This window comes from Chiloscyllium plagiosum, unplaced genomic scaffold (assembly GCF_037043375.1).
Source record: "Chiloscyllium plagiosum isolate Xiang-an unplaced genomic scaffold, Cpla_swu_hap1 HiC_scaffold_21, whole genome shotgun sequence".
In the NCBI taxonomy this organism is placed as follows: domain Eukaryota; kingdom Metazoa; phylum Chordata; class Chondrichthyes; order Orectolobiformes; family Hemiscylliidae; genus Chiloscyllium; species Chiloscyllium plagiosum.
In genome coordinates, this window is record NW_028270159.1 from 12044230 (window position 1) to 12065200 (window position 20971).

General features: G+C 37.6%; 1 protein-coding gene across 5 annotated transcripts in view; it reads left to right on the forward strand.

Moving 5' to 3' along the window:
• camsap1b (calmodulin regulated spectrin-associated protein 1b) overlaps positions 1–20971 on the forward strand; it is a 110260-nt gene that overhangs the window by 38076 nt on the left and 51213 nt on the right. For all 5 annotated transcript variants that reach the window (XM_043720467.2, XM_043720468.2, XM_043720469.2 and 2 more), the window contains exons 2-4: positions 10052–10314; positions 12922–13083; positions 16964–17044. In XM_043720467.2, the coding sequence (XP_043576402.2) occupies positions 10052–10314; positions 12922–13083; positions 16964–17044 (506 nt within the window). The remainder of the gene's footprint in view (positions 1–10051; positions 10315–12921; positions 13084–16963; positions 17045–20971) is intronic.

Consider the following 20971-nt stretch of genomic DNA (forward strand, 5'->3'; position numbering starts at 1 on the left):
GGTCCATTATATCTTTTATTAAATACTCACATAAAATTTGAATTGCAGGATATATTATATTTCTGCATCATTTTAAAGAAGGTTGCCTTATGTAATATAAGGTAGACTATGTATGAGAGATTGCATAGTGAGATATATGTTGTGCTATGGAATAATCACATTCATATTTGTATCAGTGGTCCTCAGTGTGGTGTATTTCCTAATGCTTTTCTGTTTAAGTGATTGGTGGCAGATCCTTGGAGGAAGAAAAATTTGCAAAGAATTTGTCAGGACTGCTCTGGCATGTGATTAGTGGTAGAATATTATAATCTGGTTAGAAGAGAAATTGCATGAAGTGACTTGAGTATCAAAGTGATTTGAAATGGAGTGAATCTCTATTAACTTAGTATCTTTGAAATCTGGCTTGGTAGTAGTACGTTTGGGACCTTGACCATCAGATACAGTAGCTGCTCCACACCCTAGGAAATCCATTTAAGCAATTTATAGAAACCTGTGAGCTCACAAAAGCTCCCATTAATTATCTGCACTTCCTGTGCATAACTGTGCCTGTGTTCCAAAATTTCAATTGCATTTTATAAAAAGGCTCAAAATTGATAGCTTTAACGTGTCACTGTTCCTGCCTTGAACAAAGACTTAGTTCATTTTTTTATGAACTTCCAAATTCTTAGAAAAATGAAGGGCAAACACAATTAGTAATAGATGTGTTTGAGGTCATGTGAATGATGGTTTTCATGTTATAGCAGTGCAGTAGTTTTCCAAACTTATGGTATGGGGAGATTAACAAATATCAACAAATTCCATCAACTCACTTTTTTTTAAAAAAACACCATTCTTCGTACTGCCATGTTAACTTCTGAAAGGCAAGAATTGCCACACAAGGAAAAATACTTTGGTCATTGAAGAGAGCATCCTTTTTACTGCAATAACTACAATTTCCTGCAGACTAACTGTACACAAAACCATTGCTATTTAAAAACTTATTGTGGATTATGGCATTGATGTTCCAACCATGATTGAAACTGGCCTCATGGATGGTGACAGCTCCAACTTATTTTATCCATTACTGCACTTATTGTTGAGAGTCTCTGGTTCCAATCGCAGTAAGAGTATAAGATAGTATTAAGCCAAATATTTCCCCTCATCTCCCTGCTCTAATCATGAACCAATATATTGCTGTCACCCACTCTCAGTCCTACTTACTGTAATGTCCACAAGATCTGACTAATTTATTCTCAGTGAACTACTGACCTTTCCACTGTTCTTCCCTCCACGCTAGTTGACATTTAACTCACCTATGAAACCATAGATTCTCTTATCCTTTGTGCATACTTCCAGAAGCTGCATTTTTGACATCTTCCTGTCTCTCCTCCACACAACAGGAATATCATCTATAGCTAGGTGGTCAGCTGGATGCTTGAGTGAAGACTGACTTCATTGTCATCAAACTCCATATCTTTGATTGTTTTGTTAAAAATAAACTGTGCATGCAGGAAGTTTTTACTTGTTCTGATCAAACAGACCATTGTTCTATTTAACTATTTCCACCTTAAATGATGGAAAAGCATTTTTTTCAGGGAGGTGTAATGGATATATAGCTTGGATATTTAAATCTTTTTGCTTCTTGCTCGACACTTTATGAAATTGCTAATTGCTTTTATCCTACCATTTCACATTTGCTTTGTTAAATGAATATCCTGGTGTTTTATTTCTAAGCAAAAATGAATCTGAAGTATACAAACGATTAGAATTTTTCCCTCGGAAGTAGGAGCAGAGTAGGCCATTCCGCTAACTGAGTCTGCATGGCCATTCAGTGAGATCATGCTGATCTGATAATTCTCAATTCTTCTTTTCTGCCTTTTCTTCATAACCCTTGATTCGCTTACTGATTTAAAAATCTGTCTATCTCAGCTTTACATATGCTTAACATCCCAGCCTCTACAGCCCTCCATAATAAAGAACTCCACTGGTTCTCCAGCCTCTGAGAAGAAATTCCTCCTTATCTCTATCTTAAGCAGTGACCTCTGAGATTGAGCTCTCGAGTCCTAGACTCTCAGTAGGCAATAAACTATCAGCACCTATCCTGACAAGCTACAAAGAATCTTAAATTTTTCCACCAGGTCTCCCCGAAATATCCATGAGTACAGGCCAACCTACTCAACTTCTCATAAATTTGGAGGTGCCAGTGTTGGACTGGGGTGTACAGAGTTAAAAATCACATAACACCAGATTATAGTCCAATCGGTTTATTTGGAAGTACTAGCTTTCGGAGCGCTGCTCCTTCATCAGTTGGTTGTGATGAAGAAGCAACGCTCTGAAAGCTAGTGCTTCCAAATAAACTGGTTGGACTATAACCTGGTGTTGTGATTTTTAACTCTCCTCATAAAGGCATCTCTCCATACCAGGAATCAACCTAGTGAACCTTCTCTTCTATGGACTGCTTCAAGTGCCAGTTTATCTATCTTGGATAAGGGGACTATTTGATGCTTCATGTAGTTTTAGCAAGACTTCCCTATTTTATACTCAATTCCCTTTGCAATAAAGAACAGCGTTCGATTTGTCTCCACTATTACCTGTTGAACTTACATGTTAGCTTTGTGATTTGTATACAAAGACACCAGATCCCTCTGCACTACAGCTTTCTGCAGATTTTTTCCATTTAAATAATATCCACTGCCAAATTACAACACCTTTTACACTTTCTTCCATTTTGTTCCATCTGCCAAGTTTCTTTCCCCCAATACTTAACCTGTTTATATCCCTCTGCAGACATCCTGAATTTTCGTCATGGTTACTTGCTCTCCCATGTACTGTTGTGTCATCCGCAAACTTGGTGATCGTGCATTCACTTCCCTCATCCCAGTCATCCACAGGGATCAGTGCTCAGTCTGCTTTTGCTTGGCATTCATATATATGATTTAGATGAGAATATAGGAGGCATGGTTGGTAATTTTGCGGATGACACTAAGATTGGTGATATAGTGGACAGTGTAGAACGCTGTCTAAGATTACAAAGAGATCTTGATCAATTGGGTCCATGTGCTGAAGAGTGGCAGATGGAGTTTAATTTAGATAAATGTGAGGTATTGCAGTTCGGTAAAACAAACAAGGGCAGGACTTGTACAGTTAAAAGTAGGGCCTTAAGTAGTGCTGTAGAACAGAGACATGAGGGTTCAGGTACATAATTCTTTGAAGTTTGCATCTCATATAGATAGGGTGTTTAAGAAGGCACTTATCATGCTTGCCTTCATTGCTTAGACCTTTTAAGTATAGGAGTTGGGAATTTGTTATACAAGATATTGGTGAGGCCTCTTCTAGAGTACTGTGTCCAATTCTGGTTGCCCAGTTAGAAGAAGGATATTAAGCTGGAGAGGGTTCAGAATAGATCTACCAGGATGCTACCAGCAATGAAGCATTTGGGTTAGAAGGAGAGGCTGGATAGACTGAGACCTCATTCGTGGAGCGGAGGAGGTTGAGGGGTGATCTTATGAAGGTTTATAAAATCATGAGGGATATGGGTAAGGTGAATGGCAGGTGTTTTTTTTTCCCCTAGGATGTGAGATTTCAAGACTGGGACTCACTTTTTTTAAGACGAGAGGAGTAAAGTTCAGAAAGACGTGAGAGGTAATTATCTTACACTGAAAGTGGTTCGTGTGTGAAATGAACTTCCAGAGGAAGTGGTGGATATGGGTGCAGTTACATAATTTAAAATACATATAGGTAACAACATGAATAGGAAATGTTTGGCGATATGAGCCAAGCACAGGCAGGTAGGACTAGTTTAATTTGGATTTATGATCAGCATGACTAGTTGGACCGAAGGATCTGTTTCCATGCTGTATGCCTCTATGACTCTATATTGCTTCTGTGTTATTTTAAGATAGGTTGAAATGTTTGTGCAAAATTTGCTGGTTGATAGTTTGTTGTGAGTGCAGGTGATTTGAAATTTCAAGAACAATGTATGTGGAGTTATAAGTGCCATTTCAGTAATTCTTACAGGATTGCAACTGATTTTTATGGCTTTTTGTAAATAGCTGATAATTAAGTTCGTTATTTGTAAAGGCAATTTATTGCAAAGGTAGTTTTGGAAGGAGGAGCTTAAAATATATGTGTGTATTGATAAAATCAGGAAGCTTGTTTGGAAACTTAATGCACCAAATCATGCAAGCCTTGATTTAACATTAGTCAATCAAGTTATTAGCCTGCAATGTTTTGGTGTCTGATTCAGTGCGGTATACTAACTACTTGAATCCGTACTCATCTTCTAAACTGGTTAATTGGTCGTTTATGAAGTGAAATTTGGTTTTTAGCATTCATTCCTCCATGAGCTGAATATTATTTTTCTGATCCATATCTCCTTGTTCCCTTTGGGTTTTGGTATAGTTTTTTTATGATGAGTGAAAATCCTGTTAATTCTAGATAATTATTCATGTTCTCTCAGGACGTCATTTTATAACCTTTTCAGCTATAGTGGGAAAAGCCCCAAGTTGAGTTGCCCTATAATTATTATAACTCAACATCCGTGGTCATATTTGGACCTTCCTTATTCACTATTTTTTCTGTTCTCCCTAGAATGGGATCCTAAGAAGTTAATTTATCGTTCCAACAAGACACTGACAATGATCTTTGTAACAATTCAACTTCTTTCTTTGTTCTATATTCTATTTCTTAAGCTATGATGGAAGGATCTATTTTTATGTTTTAAAGTTCTAAATTACTTGTGTTTCCATTTTATTCATTTTTTAAAGTTGCATAATGAGGTCTACTCCAATTTAAAATCTTAGCCTTATGGATTTATAGTGATCCTGTAATTCATCCAGTCTGTTGAATGCTTCAGGTTTCTTAATTTGATAAAGAAGCAGTTATTATTCCCTGGTATTCTATCTTTTGTCTATAAATGGTTATATTCAAGTATTAAGCATCTCAAAAGAATGCAAGGAATTTGTTGCTATTTTTATGACTATCAACCTGGAATGTTGAACTGTGCTACATATACAAAAGACAAATGAGGGCTTGTAGTAAATAGGGAGGAATTGTTTCTGTTGGCAGAAGCAGCTGTAACAAGAACATATGGATTTAAAGCAATTAATAAATTAATTTAAAGTAATTGGCAAAAGATTTTTTTATGTATCATGCAAATATGTTTTCAAATGCCTGCCTAAAAAATGTTAAAGGCAGATTTGTTAGCAACTTTCAAATGTGAATTGGTTGAGTACTTGAAGGAAAAAAATGTTGGACTGTTGGGAAATGGTAAGAGAGTGGGTTGATGGTTTTTTTTTAGTGCAACCTAAACTAGAGTTCTAGGAATCTACACATTCAGAATGCTTATGTTCATTTAGAACTTAAACCATTCAGGCAATGTATATAAAGTAATAAAGATAATATTTAAAGTTAGGCAATGACTTTGCTGGCCCAGTGTAAATCTTGCTTCTTCATTCTGTCAGGAGTGCAAGCCAGTGTGTAGTTCGGAGTCTCTGTTTCAGCTTATCACCTGCTAATGTGTTTTAATATTTTAATAGTGATTCTGGTACTTAAAATGGAGTTGATAAAATTAATGCAGAAGTTATAAATAGGTAATATTTTTAAAAGATATGAAGTGAATGTGAAATCAATGCATTAAGAGTATTAAGAAGATGTGGTATCAGGATTGTTAAAAATTGCAATGTGATAGTTTTAATTGATAGATATTCAGAAGTAATGAAAGTTAAAAAGAATTATATAATTTTGTGCTCTGTTTTTGTCGGCTGTCATGGAACTTAATATTAAAATAAAATATAATGCAATTCCAAAATGTGAATGCTTCTTTTTGAAACATTGCAATTTTAATTAATAACTTTAATGTAGACCTTCTTACACAATAAGCTATCCAGGAATTAAGCTAGGCAATATTCCTCATTCATCTACACCTTTAAAGCCCGATTCCTGAACAATTTCCTCCACGTTCCTTCTGCACACTGTATGACTTCAACTCCAAATCATAAAATTGTTAATGCACAGAAAAAGGCTTTCAGCCTATCACGACTGTGGAATTTGTCTAAATGAATATCTTACTTAACTGATCTAAATCTCTGCTTTTTCTCTCTCTCTCTCTCTCCCCCCCCCCCCCCCCCCCCATTTCATTTCAAAATCTTGCACGATGGTGCCCTCAACTGTTTTGGCTTTGTTACCCAGTGTATCTATTTCACAGATCATTTCTGTGTGTTCACTTCATCTTTTCTTTTTTTTGTTTACTTGAGCTCTGCATACCAGCATACAGAGGAAACTCAACTATCCAAACGAGATGGGCGACCACTATTTCATTCAGATAATCGAATTTAGCTTAAACAGGGAAAGCCATATTGATCTAATGCTGTGGTCTCCCAGAAAATTTGTTTAAATGTATAATTTTAATGAATCTACAAACAAATCTTTGTAGTCTGCTAATTACAGGTTAAAATGAGAAGAACTAAGCCCTTACCATGAAATCCCAGCATTAAACAAGGTCCCGAACAGCTTCTACAATCGCAAGACCATTTACAGTACGCTATCAGTTTCTGGGAATTCAGTCTTCCGATAGAAAGATGGAAGCCCTTCCTTGCGCATGCGTTTACGTTATCGGCCTTTTTGTTTTTAAATGAATGGCTGGGTAAAGTGCTGGGAACACTGTAACACACTTACGTTTCCAAAGAGCTGTGTAACTATCCTTACCTAAAAAAAATCCATTTGCTGATGCTTGAGCTGCTTGTGTTTCTTTGTTTTCGCCAGCGTTTTCACATCATCTTCAGTACAGGTAAATTGAATGTTTGTAATGTTTTTGCGGGACCTTGAAATCATCTTCGGATAATCGAGGTTCCTCTGTATTCTTAAGTCACTATTCCCTTTGACACTAAACTTCCCAAACTTTTCCCTGACTTGATAATCTGTTTTAAGAACATTGGGATATTTTGTTATGAAAAAGACACTCTGTGGTTCACCAGACTCTTTATCTTTTTAGCATCTTTAATAGATTTCTTGATGTCCATATAGAACTGTTTTGAATATATTTACTTGAAAATGAGTATGAATGGAATCAGTGCTTGTAATAACTCTGGAAAAGTGACTGGAATGGAACATTGTTTATTGTTGAACACCAAAATATAGGAATTACTGGATGTAGCTTTGCTCGCTGAGCTGGAAGGTTCATTTCCAGATGTTTTGTCACCATACTAGGTAGCATCTTCAGTGGGCCTCTGGGCGAAGCATTGTTGATGATTTCTGCTTTCTATTTATGTGTTTGGGTTTCTTTGGGTTGGTGATGCCATTTCCTGTGGTGATGTCATTTCCTGTTCTTTTTCTCAAAGGGTAGCAGATGGGGTCTAACTAGGTGTGTTTGTTGATAGAGTTCCAGTTGGAATGCCATGCTTCTCGGAATTCGCATGCTTATCTCTGTTTGGTTTGTCCTCGGATGGATGTGTTGTCCTTCCTTAACTGTATGTAAGGATACTAGTCAGGGAGGGTCATACCTTTTTGTGGCTAGTTTTCTGCCTGTTTGTCCAATGTAGTGTTTGTTACAGTTCTTGCACGGTATTTTGTAATTGACATTAGTTTTTCTTGTTTGTGTAGGGTCTTTCAAGTTCGCTAGCTGCTGTTTTAGTGTGTTGGTGGGTTTATGGGCTAACATGATGCCAAGGGGTCTGAGTTGTCTGGTAGTCATTTCCGAGATGCCTTTGATGTAGGGGAGAGCGGCTAGGGTTTCCGGATGTGTTTTGTCTGCTTGTTTGGGTTTGTTGCTGAGAAACTGGCGGACTGTATTCGTTGGGTACCCATTCTTTTTGAATACAAAGAATCACCTATACCGTGTATTCAAAAAGATTAGTTACCCAATGAACACAGTCCACTGACTTCTCAGCAACAAACCCAAACAAGCAGACAAAACACGTCCAGAAACCCTAATCACTCTAGAGAGTTTTGTCTTGCAGATATTCTTTTCAACAACCTTTTCAGAGAGGTTATGACACACCCCTAGAGCAGGTAGGGCTATCACTGCCCACAGCTAGGAGCACTATCGCTATGCCATGAGCGTTTTGGGTCACTTTTTTTTGTTTTTGTTTTTATCTGTTCACCACCAGAAATCACAATGCTGCCAATTAAGGTTTGCAAGCAAAGCCCATTATGGGCAATGTAAACCATCAAAAGTGAGGAGGGTGAAGTGAGAGTGGGAAGAGACTAAATCAAAATAGAATTGCACGGGGGAAACAAAGCACAATATCCCTTGTGGTACCCACCTCTCTAAAGGCATCAACTGCTTTGATAGACACTACATGCTTCTCGTCCAATGACACCCAGGCACTAACATAACCGAGGATGGTGGTAGAGAGTCAGCAGAAATGATTCACCTACAAAGCCCACTACCTGGACCTGCTAATGGTCAGCCTCTAGATCTGCTTTTTATTAAATATATGCGTCTGGGTTTTTTTAACATCTGAAAGTGTTATCCCTCAAAAACGAACAACTTTCACCCCACCACCTAAGCACCATGACTGTTTTTTTTATTTTTAGGCTGTTAACTGCCACCGGTAATTACCTGTGCAGCCAACTAGAAATTTACTTTTGAAGCTAATTGTGAGCAATGTGATGGGTCTGTTTTTTATAAGAATGAAATCAATTTTATTTACATCAAGTCAAACTTGAGCCGTGTTTTTAGATTTTGTAAACAACCTGTTCAGAGATGTTATTACACACCTCTGGACCAGGTGAAACTTGAACCAAGGCTTCCTAGTTCAGAGATAGGGACACTATCACTATGCCACAAGAACCCTGAGTCTGCTTTATATCTTTAAATCATCAACTCTTTTATATTTTCTAATCATCCTGTTCAAAGATGTTGTTACATACCTCTGGAACATATAGGATCTCAATTCAGGTTCTCTTGTTTCATAGGGAGGGACACAACCATGATACCACAAGACCACTTTTTTCTTTCTATACCGAGAAGTACTATCACATACATCTTAGCGACTCTCCCACCACCAAAATCACCATGACCTTTTTCGTTTTCTTCCCTTTAATTACCGCCAGTAATCTCCTGTGTAACCAATTAAATATTTACAAGCAAAATCCATTCAGGGCAATGCAAACCATCAAAATTGAGGAGATAGAGAGAGACAGAAGGGGCTATATCAAAATGGAATTGGAGGGAGAAATCCTGCATGTCTGTCTTGTTTAGTCAAACTGTTCAGAGATGATTTGGAGATGCCGGTGTTGGACTGGGGTGTACAAAGTTAAAAATCACACAACACCAAGTTATAGTCCAACAGGTTTAATTGGAAGCACACTAGCTTTCGGAGCGATGCTCCTTCATCAGGTGGTAGTGGAGGGCTCAATCCTAACACATAGAATTTATAGCAAAAAATTTACAGTGTGATGTAACTGAAATTATACATTGATTGTCTGTTAAGCCTTTCATCTGTTAGAATACAGTGATAATTTCACTTCTTTCATGTGTAAATCACAGAACCACTTTTTTAAAAAGTTGCATTCTCAGGTTAGCTGTTAACAATGGTGATAGCTAGACAATATGTTGAAGGTGCTGGCTCCCTATGTTCTCTGTCTATGCCATGATGTTTAGACTGATTCTAATCTAAAAAGTGAGATGCCGGTGTTCACGAATTGGCTTTAAAGCGATTGAAAAATTTAGATATTTATTTGTAGACCGTGAACTTTGCTTACCTGTATTGGGTATAACTTGATTCTGGCCTCATTAATTTAAATGGCATTGCTATTGCATGATTTTTTTACAATGCGCGATTGCACAAGAATAGAACTGTCGCGTTATATGAGAACCGACTCTATATAAATTTGAGTTTATTTAGAAACTCATAAGTAAATTCCTTTCAAACTAAGTGTTCTGGAGCATGCTTATTTTATTATATTTTACAGGTTTTAATATTAGCCAAGCCCAAGAATTGGGACTCTAGCTGTTTCATTATAGACCTCTATTTAGGATAGAAATGACAGAAGTTTCTTATGTTAACAGTAGATATGATTTGCTGTATACTTTCATAGCTGCTTCTAACCGATCTGTGATTTGTTACAGATAATATCCCGGAGGATTTAAGAGATGCTTTCTACACTGACCAGTATGACCAGGAACACATTAAACCACCTGTCATTAAGCTGCTGCTGTCGAGTGAACTCTATTGTCGTGTCTGCAGCCTAATTCTGAAAGGGGATCAGGTGGCTGCATTGCAGGGTCATCAGCCTGTCATTCAAGCATTGTCTCGCAAAGGCATTTATGTCATGGAAACTGATGATTTACCAGTTTCAGAATCTGACCTCGTGCAGTCTCCAATCAAAATGGTGAGGGAAAAATATTCTGCTGCTTCTTTAAACCTTTAAGTTTTTTAAAATTTAAATTAGTGGCTATCCAATATCTCTGGACTAGTCTGTCATTTTTGAATTATTAAGTTAGCTTTTTGTCATATATGGATGGGAAAATCAAAAAGCATAGCACAGAAGTAATTGCATGGCCAAAGTTATCTGCCATTATCACTGTGTTCTAAAGACATTTGTATCAGTACTTTGGTTGTAGTCATTTGTTAGTTTTGGCAGGGGGATGGTGGTTGCTGGATAGAAAATTGTGATATTGAATATAATGAAGCAGGGAATATTTTAAATGTATTTGGGCAGTCCTTTGTGTTCGAAGTTGGTCATTCGTTTTGGGTAAAGAATTGGTGTTGCTATCTAAACTGCTGAGGACTATTTAAATGGAAACCTGTCCTGCACATTACAAGGGCTTAAATAGTTTCTGTGGTTCACAGACTGTTTTCTATTTCAACTTTTCCTTAAAATTCCCTACAGTGTGGAAACAGGTCCTTTGGCCCAACAAGTCCACACTGACCTCCAAAGAATATATACTAATGGTCATACTACCCGCGAGATACTGTTGCTTGACTGATAAGTTGAGAGAAATCCTCATTGTTGACTTTAATACTACATAGTGTATGGTCATAATTGATCGTGTCTTTATATTTCCTGGTGCTCACTCTACTCCAGCTTTAGGCTAGGAGTTTGTTGCATTCTCTGTGAGCCATTGCCAGCCCCCCTTGCAATATAGTTGTGTTGATGGTTTGATGCTGTTCTGTGATTGTTTTATTCTAGCATGAGATTTGCAGTATGTACTTTTCACTAATGTTTTTCCAGTCCAAAGCAAGGGTTTGCTTCTTTGTTTTCTGTCACAGTATGATTTTATATTCTGATGTTAGAGTGCTCGTATGTTGAGCTAACAGTTAGAGGATCTGGGCTAATATGAGAATTGTGAGAGTCCAGGGAAATAAATAAATTCTAATTAGGACAGCAACACTGGCTTCCACAAACTTACCTTTTGCTTGTGCTGTTAATTATGTCAAAACTGCATGGTTGGAGTTGATAACCTGACAGTAATGCAAATCATCTACATTTTGATACTTGTGATGCTGTTATGATACCTGCACTTGCTCTCTCGGTCTTAAAAATCAATTTTATGTTTAAGTAGAGGCCATTTTCTCTGAAATCTATTGGAAATACTTTCAAGTGGTTAATATTTTACTTTATTTGTGTTACTATTACCTAAAACCTTGCTGGAGCTTCCTTTTGTAACCATTTTCTGTATGCTATTTATTGCAACTATTTTAGTATGAACAAAAAAATTAGGAGCAGGACTGGGCAATATGGGCCCTCTAGCCTGCTTCGCCAATTAACAAAGTCATGGTTGATCTGATTCTAGTGTCAACTCCACTTTTCCCACCCACTCTCAATAACCATTGACTCCCTTGTTAATCACGACTAAAAGTTATTCTGTTTTCCAGGCCATGGCATGAATGCTGATGCTGTCCTTGCAAATTATGGCTGTCTCTATGCTGTGTTTGTCTATTAATTTGAAGTTACTTGGCTGTTGCAGAAAGTCTTTTATTGTAAGCTGACAAGATGAATTGTGAAAATAGGGACTAAAGGAACTGAGAATTTTGTAGAGTGGCCACTGTTCAACTTCAGTAATTATGACCAGACATTGGAGTAAATGACCTAATTCAGGACGCTCTACAACACTGACACAATTATCAAATGCTTATATTGATGGCAGTATCTTTCCCATTGCAGCTCATCAATATAATGAGCAGAAGGTAGACATGAGAAGCCAGAAACAATGAACATGTCTTTCAGATACCTCAGTTCCACTGAGCATTATAATTTCCTTGGGCCACATCAATGGCTGAAAAAATGAGCTTTGGTAGTGCTAGACATTTGTAATTTGGTAGCATCAGTTTTACTACCGAGCATTCTGATGCAGTTTGTTTCATTAATTGAAAAGTTTTTGGCACATGAACTATCTCTTCAAATTGTTGTTCATTTCAAGCATTTTCTGTATCTACCATACTTATTTTACATTTTGTGTTGCAGATTGTAACTATCGTTATGAAGAATTCAGAGCTGATAGCTGTTGACTTGAACAGTGCAATTCAATGACTTTCAGGCATTCAAATAGGGGCAGTTTGGGGCACTGTTATTGAAACCTGTCTTGTCTGAAAGCATGGGCTGAATTTGAACAATTAAGTTTTTAAATTCTGCAGCTTGACAGTTCTACAAAAAGTCAAGTGTGTGTTGGTGGAAAAGCATAGCAGGTCAGGCAGCATTCGAGGAGCAGGAGAATCGACGCTTCGGGCCAGAGCCCTCCTGATGAAGGGCTCTGGCCCGAAACATTGATTTTCTGCTCCTCGGATGTTGCCTGACCTGCTGTGCTTTTCCAGCAACACACTCTCGACTCTGATCTCCAGCATCTGCAGACCTCACTTTCGACTTTCAACAAAAATATTAAAGTTAAATCCAGACTATTCATTCGTCTATGCATTAACTCCCAGTGTTATGAATGAAGCACAAAACATGGTTTCTTCTTAAAAGTAACATAGTGGTCACCTGTTTCTGCCTCTCCAGAGTGCCCACATGGCTTTGATTGATGCACTGATGATGGCTTATACAGTAGAGATGATCAGCATTGAAAAAGTAGTGGCCTCTGTGAAGCGTTTCTCTACATTTAGTGCCTCAAAGGAATTGCCATATGATCTGGAAGATGCCATGGTGTTCTGGATAAATAAGGTAAATGTATAAAACTGTGCTGCCTGTACATTGAAAACGTGTGTTTCAATTCTCTCCATGTCCATTCCCAGTTAATTAAACCTTAACTCAGTGATAGCATGTAAATGCCACATCAGAGTCTTCGGACAATTTAAGCTGTCAGTTCACTGTACTACTGGAGAATTCACATTTTTGAAGGTGTTGTCTTTTTGAGGAGATATTGAGTTGAGACTTGCCAGCTGCCTCAGGTTTTCCTGGTGTCCTGGCCAATATTTATACCTCAACAAACAGCATGAAAATAGTTGAATATAAATTGCAGACACTGGAAATCTGTAACAAAAGCAGAACATGCTGAACACTAAACAGGTTATACAGCATCTCTGGAGGGAATAGATGAGTCATCTATTCAAATTTGAATTCTTTATTAGACTTGCAAGGTAAGCAGTATTTTAAAACATACAAACTAAAATATATTTTTATCTTCCATCTACCTTTCCCTCTTCTCTTAAGGAATGAGAAGCATTCTTTATTCCTCCCACCAAATGAATTGCTTCACATTTTTACTGAATGTCATCTGCATATAGCTGCTCATTTTGGAAGTTTATTTTTGTCTTCCTATGGTTATTATGATGTGGAGGTACCAGTTTTGGACGAGGGTGGGCAAAGTCAGAAATCACACAACACCAGGTTAAAAACCAACAGGTTTATTTGATATCACAAGGTTTCGGAGCACTGCACCTTCATCAGGTGATGAAGGGGCAGCACTCTAAAAGATTGTGATTCTGATATAAACCTGTTAGACCATGACCTGGTGTCGTGTGACTTCTGACTTTATAGTTACTAGCTAAAACCTCAAAATTCGACATTGTTTGCACATTTCAAAACCATAACTCTAATTTGTCCTTTCAAGATCTTTATATCCATTGTGAACATAAGTTCATAGCTTCCAGATTAGATCCATTTCATAGAATCATAGAATCCCCACAGTGTAGAAGAAGGCCATTCATTCATTCATTTATGGGATGAAGGCGTCACTGGCTAGGTAGCATTTATTGCTCATCCTTAATTTCCCAGGAGACAGTTAAGATTCAAACATAGTGCTTTGGGTCTGGACTCATATGTAGGCCAGACCAGGTACAGATGGCACTTTCCTTCCCTAAACGGCATGAGTGAACGAGATGGGTTTTTCCAACAATTGGGAGTAGATTTATGGTCATCATTAAACCCTTAATTCTAGATTTTATTTGTATTGACTTCAAATTCCACCATTCGCCATGAGAGAATCTGAACCCAGGTCCTCAGAATATTATGTGGATCTCTGGGTTAACAGTCCAGCGATAATACTACTAAGCCATCTCTTGAATTTTGTTAATCTTTCCTTTTAAGGTTACTATTGATAAACTATTGATTCAAAGTCCTAGGTAATGTTCTAGATATCCAGGTTCACGTCCTGCTCTGGCAGATGGTGGAATTTGAATTCAGTGACATCTGGAATTAAGGATCAAATGAAAACTATAAACCATTGTCGGTTGTTGGGAAAACCCATCTGTTTTGTTGATGTCCTTGCCTGGTCTGGCCTACATGTGGCTTCAGACCCACAGCAATGTGATTGATGCTTAATGCCCCTGGGCAATTAGGAATGAGCAGCTACTGTCCTAGCAATGCCCACATCCTGTGAATGGATATTTTTTCTCCAATTTATTTTCACTTTCTTGGTTGTTTTCTCCAAGCTTTTTGCCAGCTATACTTTTCCAAATAATTGTCTTAAATCTTATTATGATTTGACCACAGCTTTTTTGCTTCATTTCTCTGCTCCAGTTCATTTCCTGTTATGTGATCTTGCTGCACTTGCTTCTCTGTTGGGCTTTTGACCAAAGTGGATCTTGTGTGTGTTGTTTCTTTCAAATTCATCCCCTTTCTCCCATTTGTTTTCTTTCCCTGCCAGTTTACCAGGGGAGATTTGAAAATCTCACATGGTGATCATGCTATTTTCTATGACTAATTTTTCCATATATATTTTTTTTTCTCTCTGTAATAAAATTCGTCTGAAGTAAAAGTAAAACTAGGAAAATTTTGAATCTCAAAAGCAGTGGACTTTAGAGCTTGAGAGCCAAACAAAACAATAATGTACAGTTCTGAAGAAGTCACAATCAAAGGGCTAAGTGCTTTGGTCTGACTATACCTGGCACACTTTGTGCAGTCTTAGTTACCAGCACATGGCGGGGATGCCCAAGCACTGGAGGCAATGCAGGTTTTCAATTTTCCAGTGTTAAATATACAGAAAGACATTTCAGCTTCATTACATTTCTAAGTTAGGAACTATCAAAAGCTTAGTTTATGCCATGCATTTCGTGTATTATTCTTTTTGTGTTGCTGTTTTGTAAAGGTGTAATTACCCCAACACATGCTTAGTAACATAGAATAGTTAGCAATGAATAGCAACAGTCAGTAATCACAGAAGGTTGTTGGTTCAATTGATATTCAGGCAGCTAGCTACATTGGCAAAAGGCCAGATTGTTGATCAGCTGACTGAATAAAGTTACAATGATGAAAATGCATGTTGCACTAAGAACGCAGCGTATTTGAGTTCTTCATTTACTTCACAATGTTTTTTTTTATTATAGTAATGCTGTTATGAATTATAAGGATTAATTTGGCTGACTTAATAATTGATCCAACTGGTTACCTGCAGTGATAGTTCGCTTACAAAATTGATACACATAAAATCTCCGACATGACTTTTAAAGTTATTGCTTTCAAGTCCTTGATATTTCCCTTGAAACATGGTAAAGAATGGCATTTAGTATATCAAAGATGATATTTAGGGGATGATTTGTTTGCAGAAACTTCATTGTTTTCAGTTTGATTACTGGTCAGCTATGATTGGGCATTGCTTCCTGTTGGCTGTAAGGCAGGTGGACCTGACGAGATTGGATGTTGACGGGCATTAAAGCTAACTCATAATTTTGATGTTACTGTGAGATCATAGCAGTACCTCAAATGTTAGACCAAAAATGATGGTGACTGTATAGTTTAATGTTGGTGAACTAGGAAGATTGCATTTTGAATTGTAACTAATCTGTATTGTTTGTGGTATTAATCACCTCTCAGGACTACAGTACATCCCAGAGTGCTAAATGACCAGTTAAGTACTTTTGCATTGTTGCAGCATAGAGAAATGTTTAGTCAGTTATGAACAAGGCAAGTTCTCACAAACAGCAATGTGAGAATGACCAGATAATTTAAAAGGATAAATATTTGTCAGAATATTAGATAATTCCCCTGTTCTTTGAAGTAATGTCTTGAGACCTTTTATGTTAACTACAGAGAGCAGATGGCACCCCATTTTAATATTTCAGTTGGAAGCTGGCACATTTGACATTAGTGTCGATATGCACTGCAGTGTCAGCCTAGGTAGTTGTGCTGAGGGCTCTGGAGTTAAAAGTAAATTCACAACTTTTTGACTCTTGAGTGAGCATTGACAGCTGTTAATTTTACAAGTGTGCAACATGTTTTAAATATGTCATATGTATAATTTCAGACATGTAATCTCTTATTTTAAAGAAGGCAATTTTTTTCCAGCATTTTGTTTTTAATCTCTTCTACTTCAGAGTGACCTGTCTCGAAGAATTATTACACGTTTTTAAACACTCTTCAAAGCTCTTTATTAGATGTTTATGTACATGATACATTTAATAAAAGTGTTTACCTAATGTTGTTTGCTGGAAAATAAGAAACTAGAAGGTTGTTTTCCTAGTTTTATGTTTCCTCAATCAGGGTTTATCTGTTAGGAATACAACTAGTATTTTATTTTTCCAATGCCCCGCCCTCCATGACATATTTACCTACACCTATTTATTTCCATTTTAAGATGCATCTCTTTGCTGCCTTGCCATTTCAGGTGAACTTAAAAATGAGAGAGATTACCGAAAAGGAGTTTAAACTTAAACAGCAGATTGTGGAAAGTCCAAGTCACCAAAAGGTTAGTTTAATGGATTTATCAAGTTGTCCTATGCCATAGATCAGTATTCATCAATCTTTCGCAATTAAATGCGTTTTTCCTCAAATGTACTTAAAGGATATGTGTCATCAAACAAACCACTTTTTAAAAAAATTGTTGTTAAATATACATTTTATTCTTTGTGCATCCTTTAGAATTTAATATTTAAATGAGGCATAAAAAGTGTATTATGTACTTTTTCAATTGAAAGATTGTAAATGAAGTCTTCAACATACAGCCACTTGTGTTTATCACTGACACTGCCAGTTAACGGATTTAATAATGATTGAGGTTTTCTTTCTTGATACCATTAATTTCCTCCTATGGTCTTTTCTTCTGGTCTTTTTCTTCTATTTTGGCACTGCATTGGTCAATGCATGTCCTGCCTTTGTCACAATTTCTACAATGAATAGATCAATGTGTTTGATACAGATCGTTTTTCAAAAGTGTTTGTTCGTTTAAATATTTTAATGTACGATGGCTCACTGATCGCCTGTGGGGTTGAGACCTCTGATTCATATGAACTCAGCACACTTCCTGCCCTCTGCAGTTCCTATTTGTATCACTCAAGATACCTCACCACCTTTCCTTACTGATGGAGCCACCAGCTTTCTGGCCGACCATAGTTCCCCATCACTATTAATTGCTGCCAAATATGACAAACAGCCTGGCTATCTGTCAGTGTTGAAAGGTAAAGGAAGACAGACATGCTTGGATGTATTCAAACAGGCTCAAAACAAGTGAGTGCTAAGAGACCTAGCGAAGAGCACTGTGAAATATCCTGCTCCTATGCTTGAAGTGGGTCGTTGTCAGAAAAGCAGTCTTGCAGTAGTAATGTAAGGTGTTGGTGAGTTCTAAAATGCAGTGTGTTATGTTGGCCCCAAATGTGCACTGATGTAGCTGTACGTATGTCAATGTCCCCCTTCATTTGATGAAGCTTGTAGGTGGAGGCTTCCCGTAGAGTGTTCCCTGGAGTGCTGAGAAATGTTGGTCAAGATGGATATCTGACAAAGTGCTGGCAAGTTGCTAATGCCAGGTACCTGCCCAGACATTCATGTTGGGAACTGTCAACATCCAACTTCTCCCCACCGCCTGAGAAAATAGCAAACTCCATAAAAGTGAAATAAATTTAGATAATGTGATTTTAATGCATGCAAATACCATTGTCACTTATTAGAGAGATTCTCATCTTTCCATTAAAACCTTGAATGGAAAAGTGAGCTTTTCTCTTTTGTTTACCCAGAATCTTGTTTCTGTTCTCACCATATTTTGCCAACCGATTTGCTATTATTAATTTCATTTGGGACTGGATGATTGCACCCTCTATGACTAGGTACACCCATAACCATACAGTTTGGAAGAGATTCAAGGACAATTGAGACTTATGGTTCTTCATTGGAGTGAAAGTATTGTGCAAAAATAGCTGCAGAAATTTTTAAAGTGATCAGGGAATATTTTGTGCAGTTTTACTTTTTTGGTGGTGTTTGACCTCTTGCTGTTTAACAATGCAATAGAGTGGCTTGGGGCGAGACCAGAAACTGTTGAAGCAATTAACGTTAATGTTTAGCGGTTACAAAGAAACAAGCTTCTGTATCCCTAAGCTTTTACAACAACCATCAGTAACATTAAATTAGAAAAGACCAGACTTAGTGGAGCAGGCAAAGGGAGGAAACTATAAAATTTAAAAGGATAGCCTGCTGTTGAGATCCTGTATGTACCAATTGGGTGGAAGATCACAGCAGGAGGACAATTTGGAGACAACAATGGAGCCAATTAAGTAAAAGCAGCAACATTTATGACAGTGGAATAAACAGATTAGCAAGTTTTAGAGGAAGATTTGGAGACAAAAAGCAGTTCAGCAAGATGTAAATGACAGGCTAAAGTAGTAGAATGGACTAAACTTGAGGCAGTGGAATGAAGAAATCTGAGAACACTACCACCTGCAAGTTCCTCTCCAAGCCATTCACCATCCTGACTTGGAAAGATATAACATATAGCCATTCCTTCACTCACTGGGTCAAAATCCTGGAATTCCCTCCCGAACAGCACTGTGGGTCAACTCAAAACATGTGGACTACAGTAGTTTAAGAAGGCAGCTCATGGTGAACTTCTCAAGGGCAACTAGTGAAAGGCAATGAATGCTGTCCAGCCAGTGACATCCATGTCATATGAATAATTTTTTTTTTAAATGTGGAGTAATACCTTGAGTGGAAGAGAGCCCTGAGTTATTTGAAGCAGAAATAGAAAGTTGTCTGTAAGTTGCTCTAAGTGCATGAAGAAAGATTAAGAATAGCAGCAGGTGAAGTCTGGGAAGCTCGGTAACAAGCTGAGGGTGCTAAAATGCCACCTAGTGTCACAAGGCTCAAAACTGTATCATGACTGATTATGTAGAATTGCTGATCTGAATATTTACATGGGAGATCTATTATAACAAAAGGCATTATTCAAAATCATGACAGAGGCAGTCAGGTTTGTATCGATCTAAGCAGCTTCCCATATCTAATTTTGATTCCAGGCATTATTTCGGCACTGGAGAGGTGTGTAGAGAAGGTTTACATAGCTGATACCAGAAGTGCATGGATATAACAGGAATGGATAGACGAGCCTGGGTCTCTTGAGAAAAGAAACTGAGAGGTGACCTCATAGACGTCTTTAAAATTAAGAAAGGTTTTGATGGAGTTTACATGTAGGTAGTATTATTTTTTGTGGGGAAGAGCTAAACTAGAGGCATCAATATAAGATAGTCTTCAAAAAAACCAGTAGGCAATTCGAAGAAATTTATTTACTCGTTGAGAGGTGAAAATGTGGAGCTTGCTGAAACAGGGAACGTCTGAAGCAAATGATATAGATGTATTTCAGGAGAGGCTAGACAAACAGCTGAAAGAACAGGAAATAGATGATTGCAAAGGTATGTTTCAGTTAGAAAAGTTGAGTGAAGGCTCAAGTGTGTGCAAAAAGTTGGCATAGGCTGTGTGGCCAAATGGCCTGTTTCTGTGTCATATGTTCAGTGCAATTTTAGATATGCAAAAGGAACTGCTGGGAATATGGTCATGTTTCTGTGCTTAACTTAAAAAATACTTATTTTATTCTCTTTTGAGTTTTCAAGACACATTTGAAGACCTAACAAATGGCTTTTTCATTCCTTTTCTTCAAAGCAACTTATTTTAAGATGTGGTTGTAAGTTTGCTTGCTGAGTTGGTAGATATGTTTTCAGATGTTTTGTCACCATGCTAGGTTAAATCATCAGTGAGCCTCCGATGAAGCACTGGTGGCTCTGTCCCGCTTGCTATTTATGTGTCTTGGTCTGTTAAGGTGGGTGATATCACTTCCAGTTCTTTTTCTGAGACGTTGGTAAATGGAGTCCAAGTCAATAAGTTTGTTAATGGAGTTCTGGTTTGATTGCCAGGCCTCCAGGAATTCCCGTGTGTGTCTTTCTTTAGCCTGACCCAGGATGGATGTACTGTACCTGTACCAACAACCAGCAGAACGAATGTCATATACAAAATACCCTGCAAGGACAGCAACAAACATTACATTGGACAGACTGGCAGGAAACTAGCCACCAGGATACATGAGCACCAACTAACCACCAAAAGGCATGACCAACTATCCATACGCACAGATGAAGAGGGACACCAGTTCAACTGGGACAATACATCTATCCTGGGACAGGCTAAACAAAGACAACCTGAGCTACAAATCTTCTCCAAAATCGCTATTTTAAGATATATTTTATCTTAGCATCATAGTTAAACTGGATTGCAAGTAGTGTCATACTACTTAATTTGGTATTGAATTCAATGTCGGAGCTTTAGTTCATTGCTCAGTGTAAATTAGCTGCAGGGATAAACTCAAATGTGTGTGTTGAAGACTCGCCTCTAAGGATTTAAGATGACTGTCTGGTCAGCA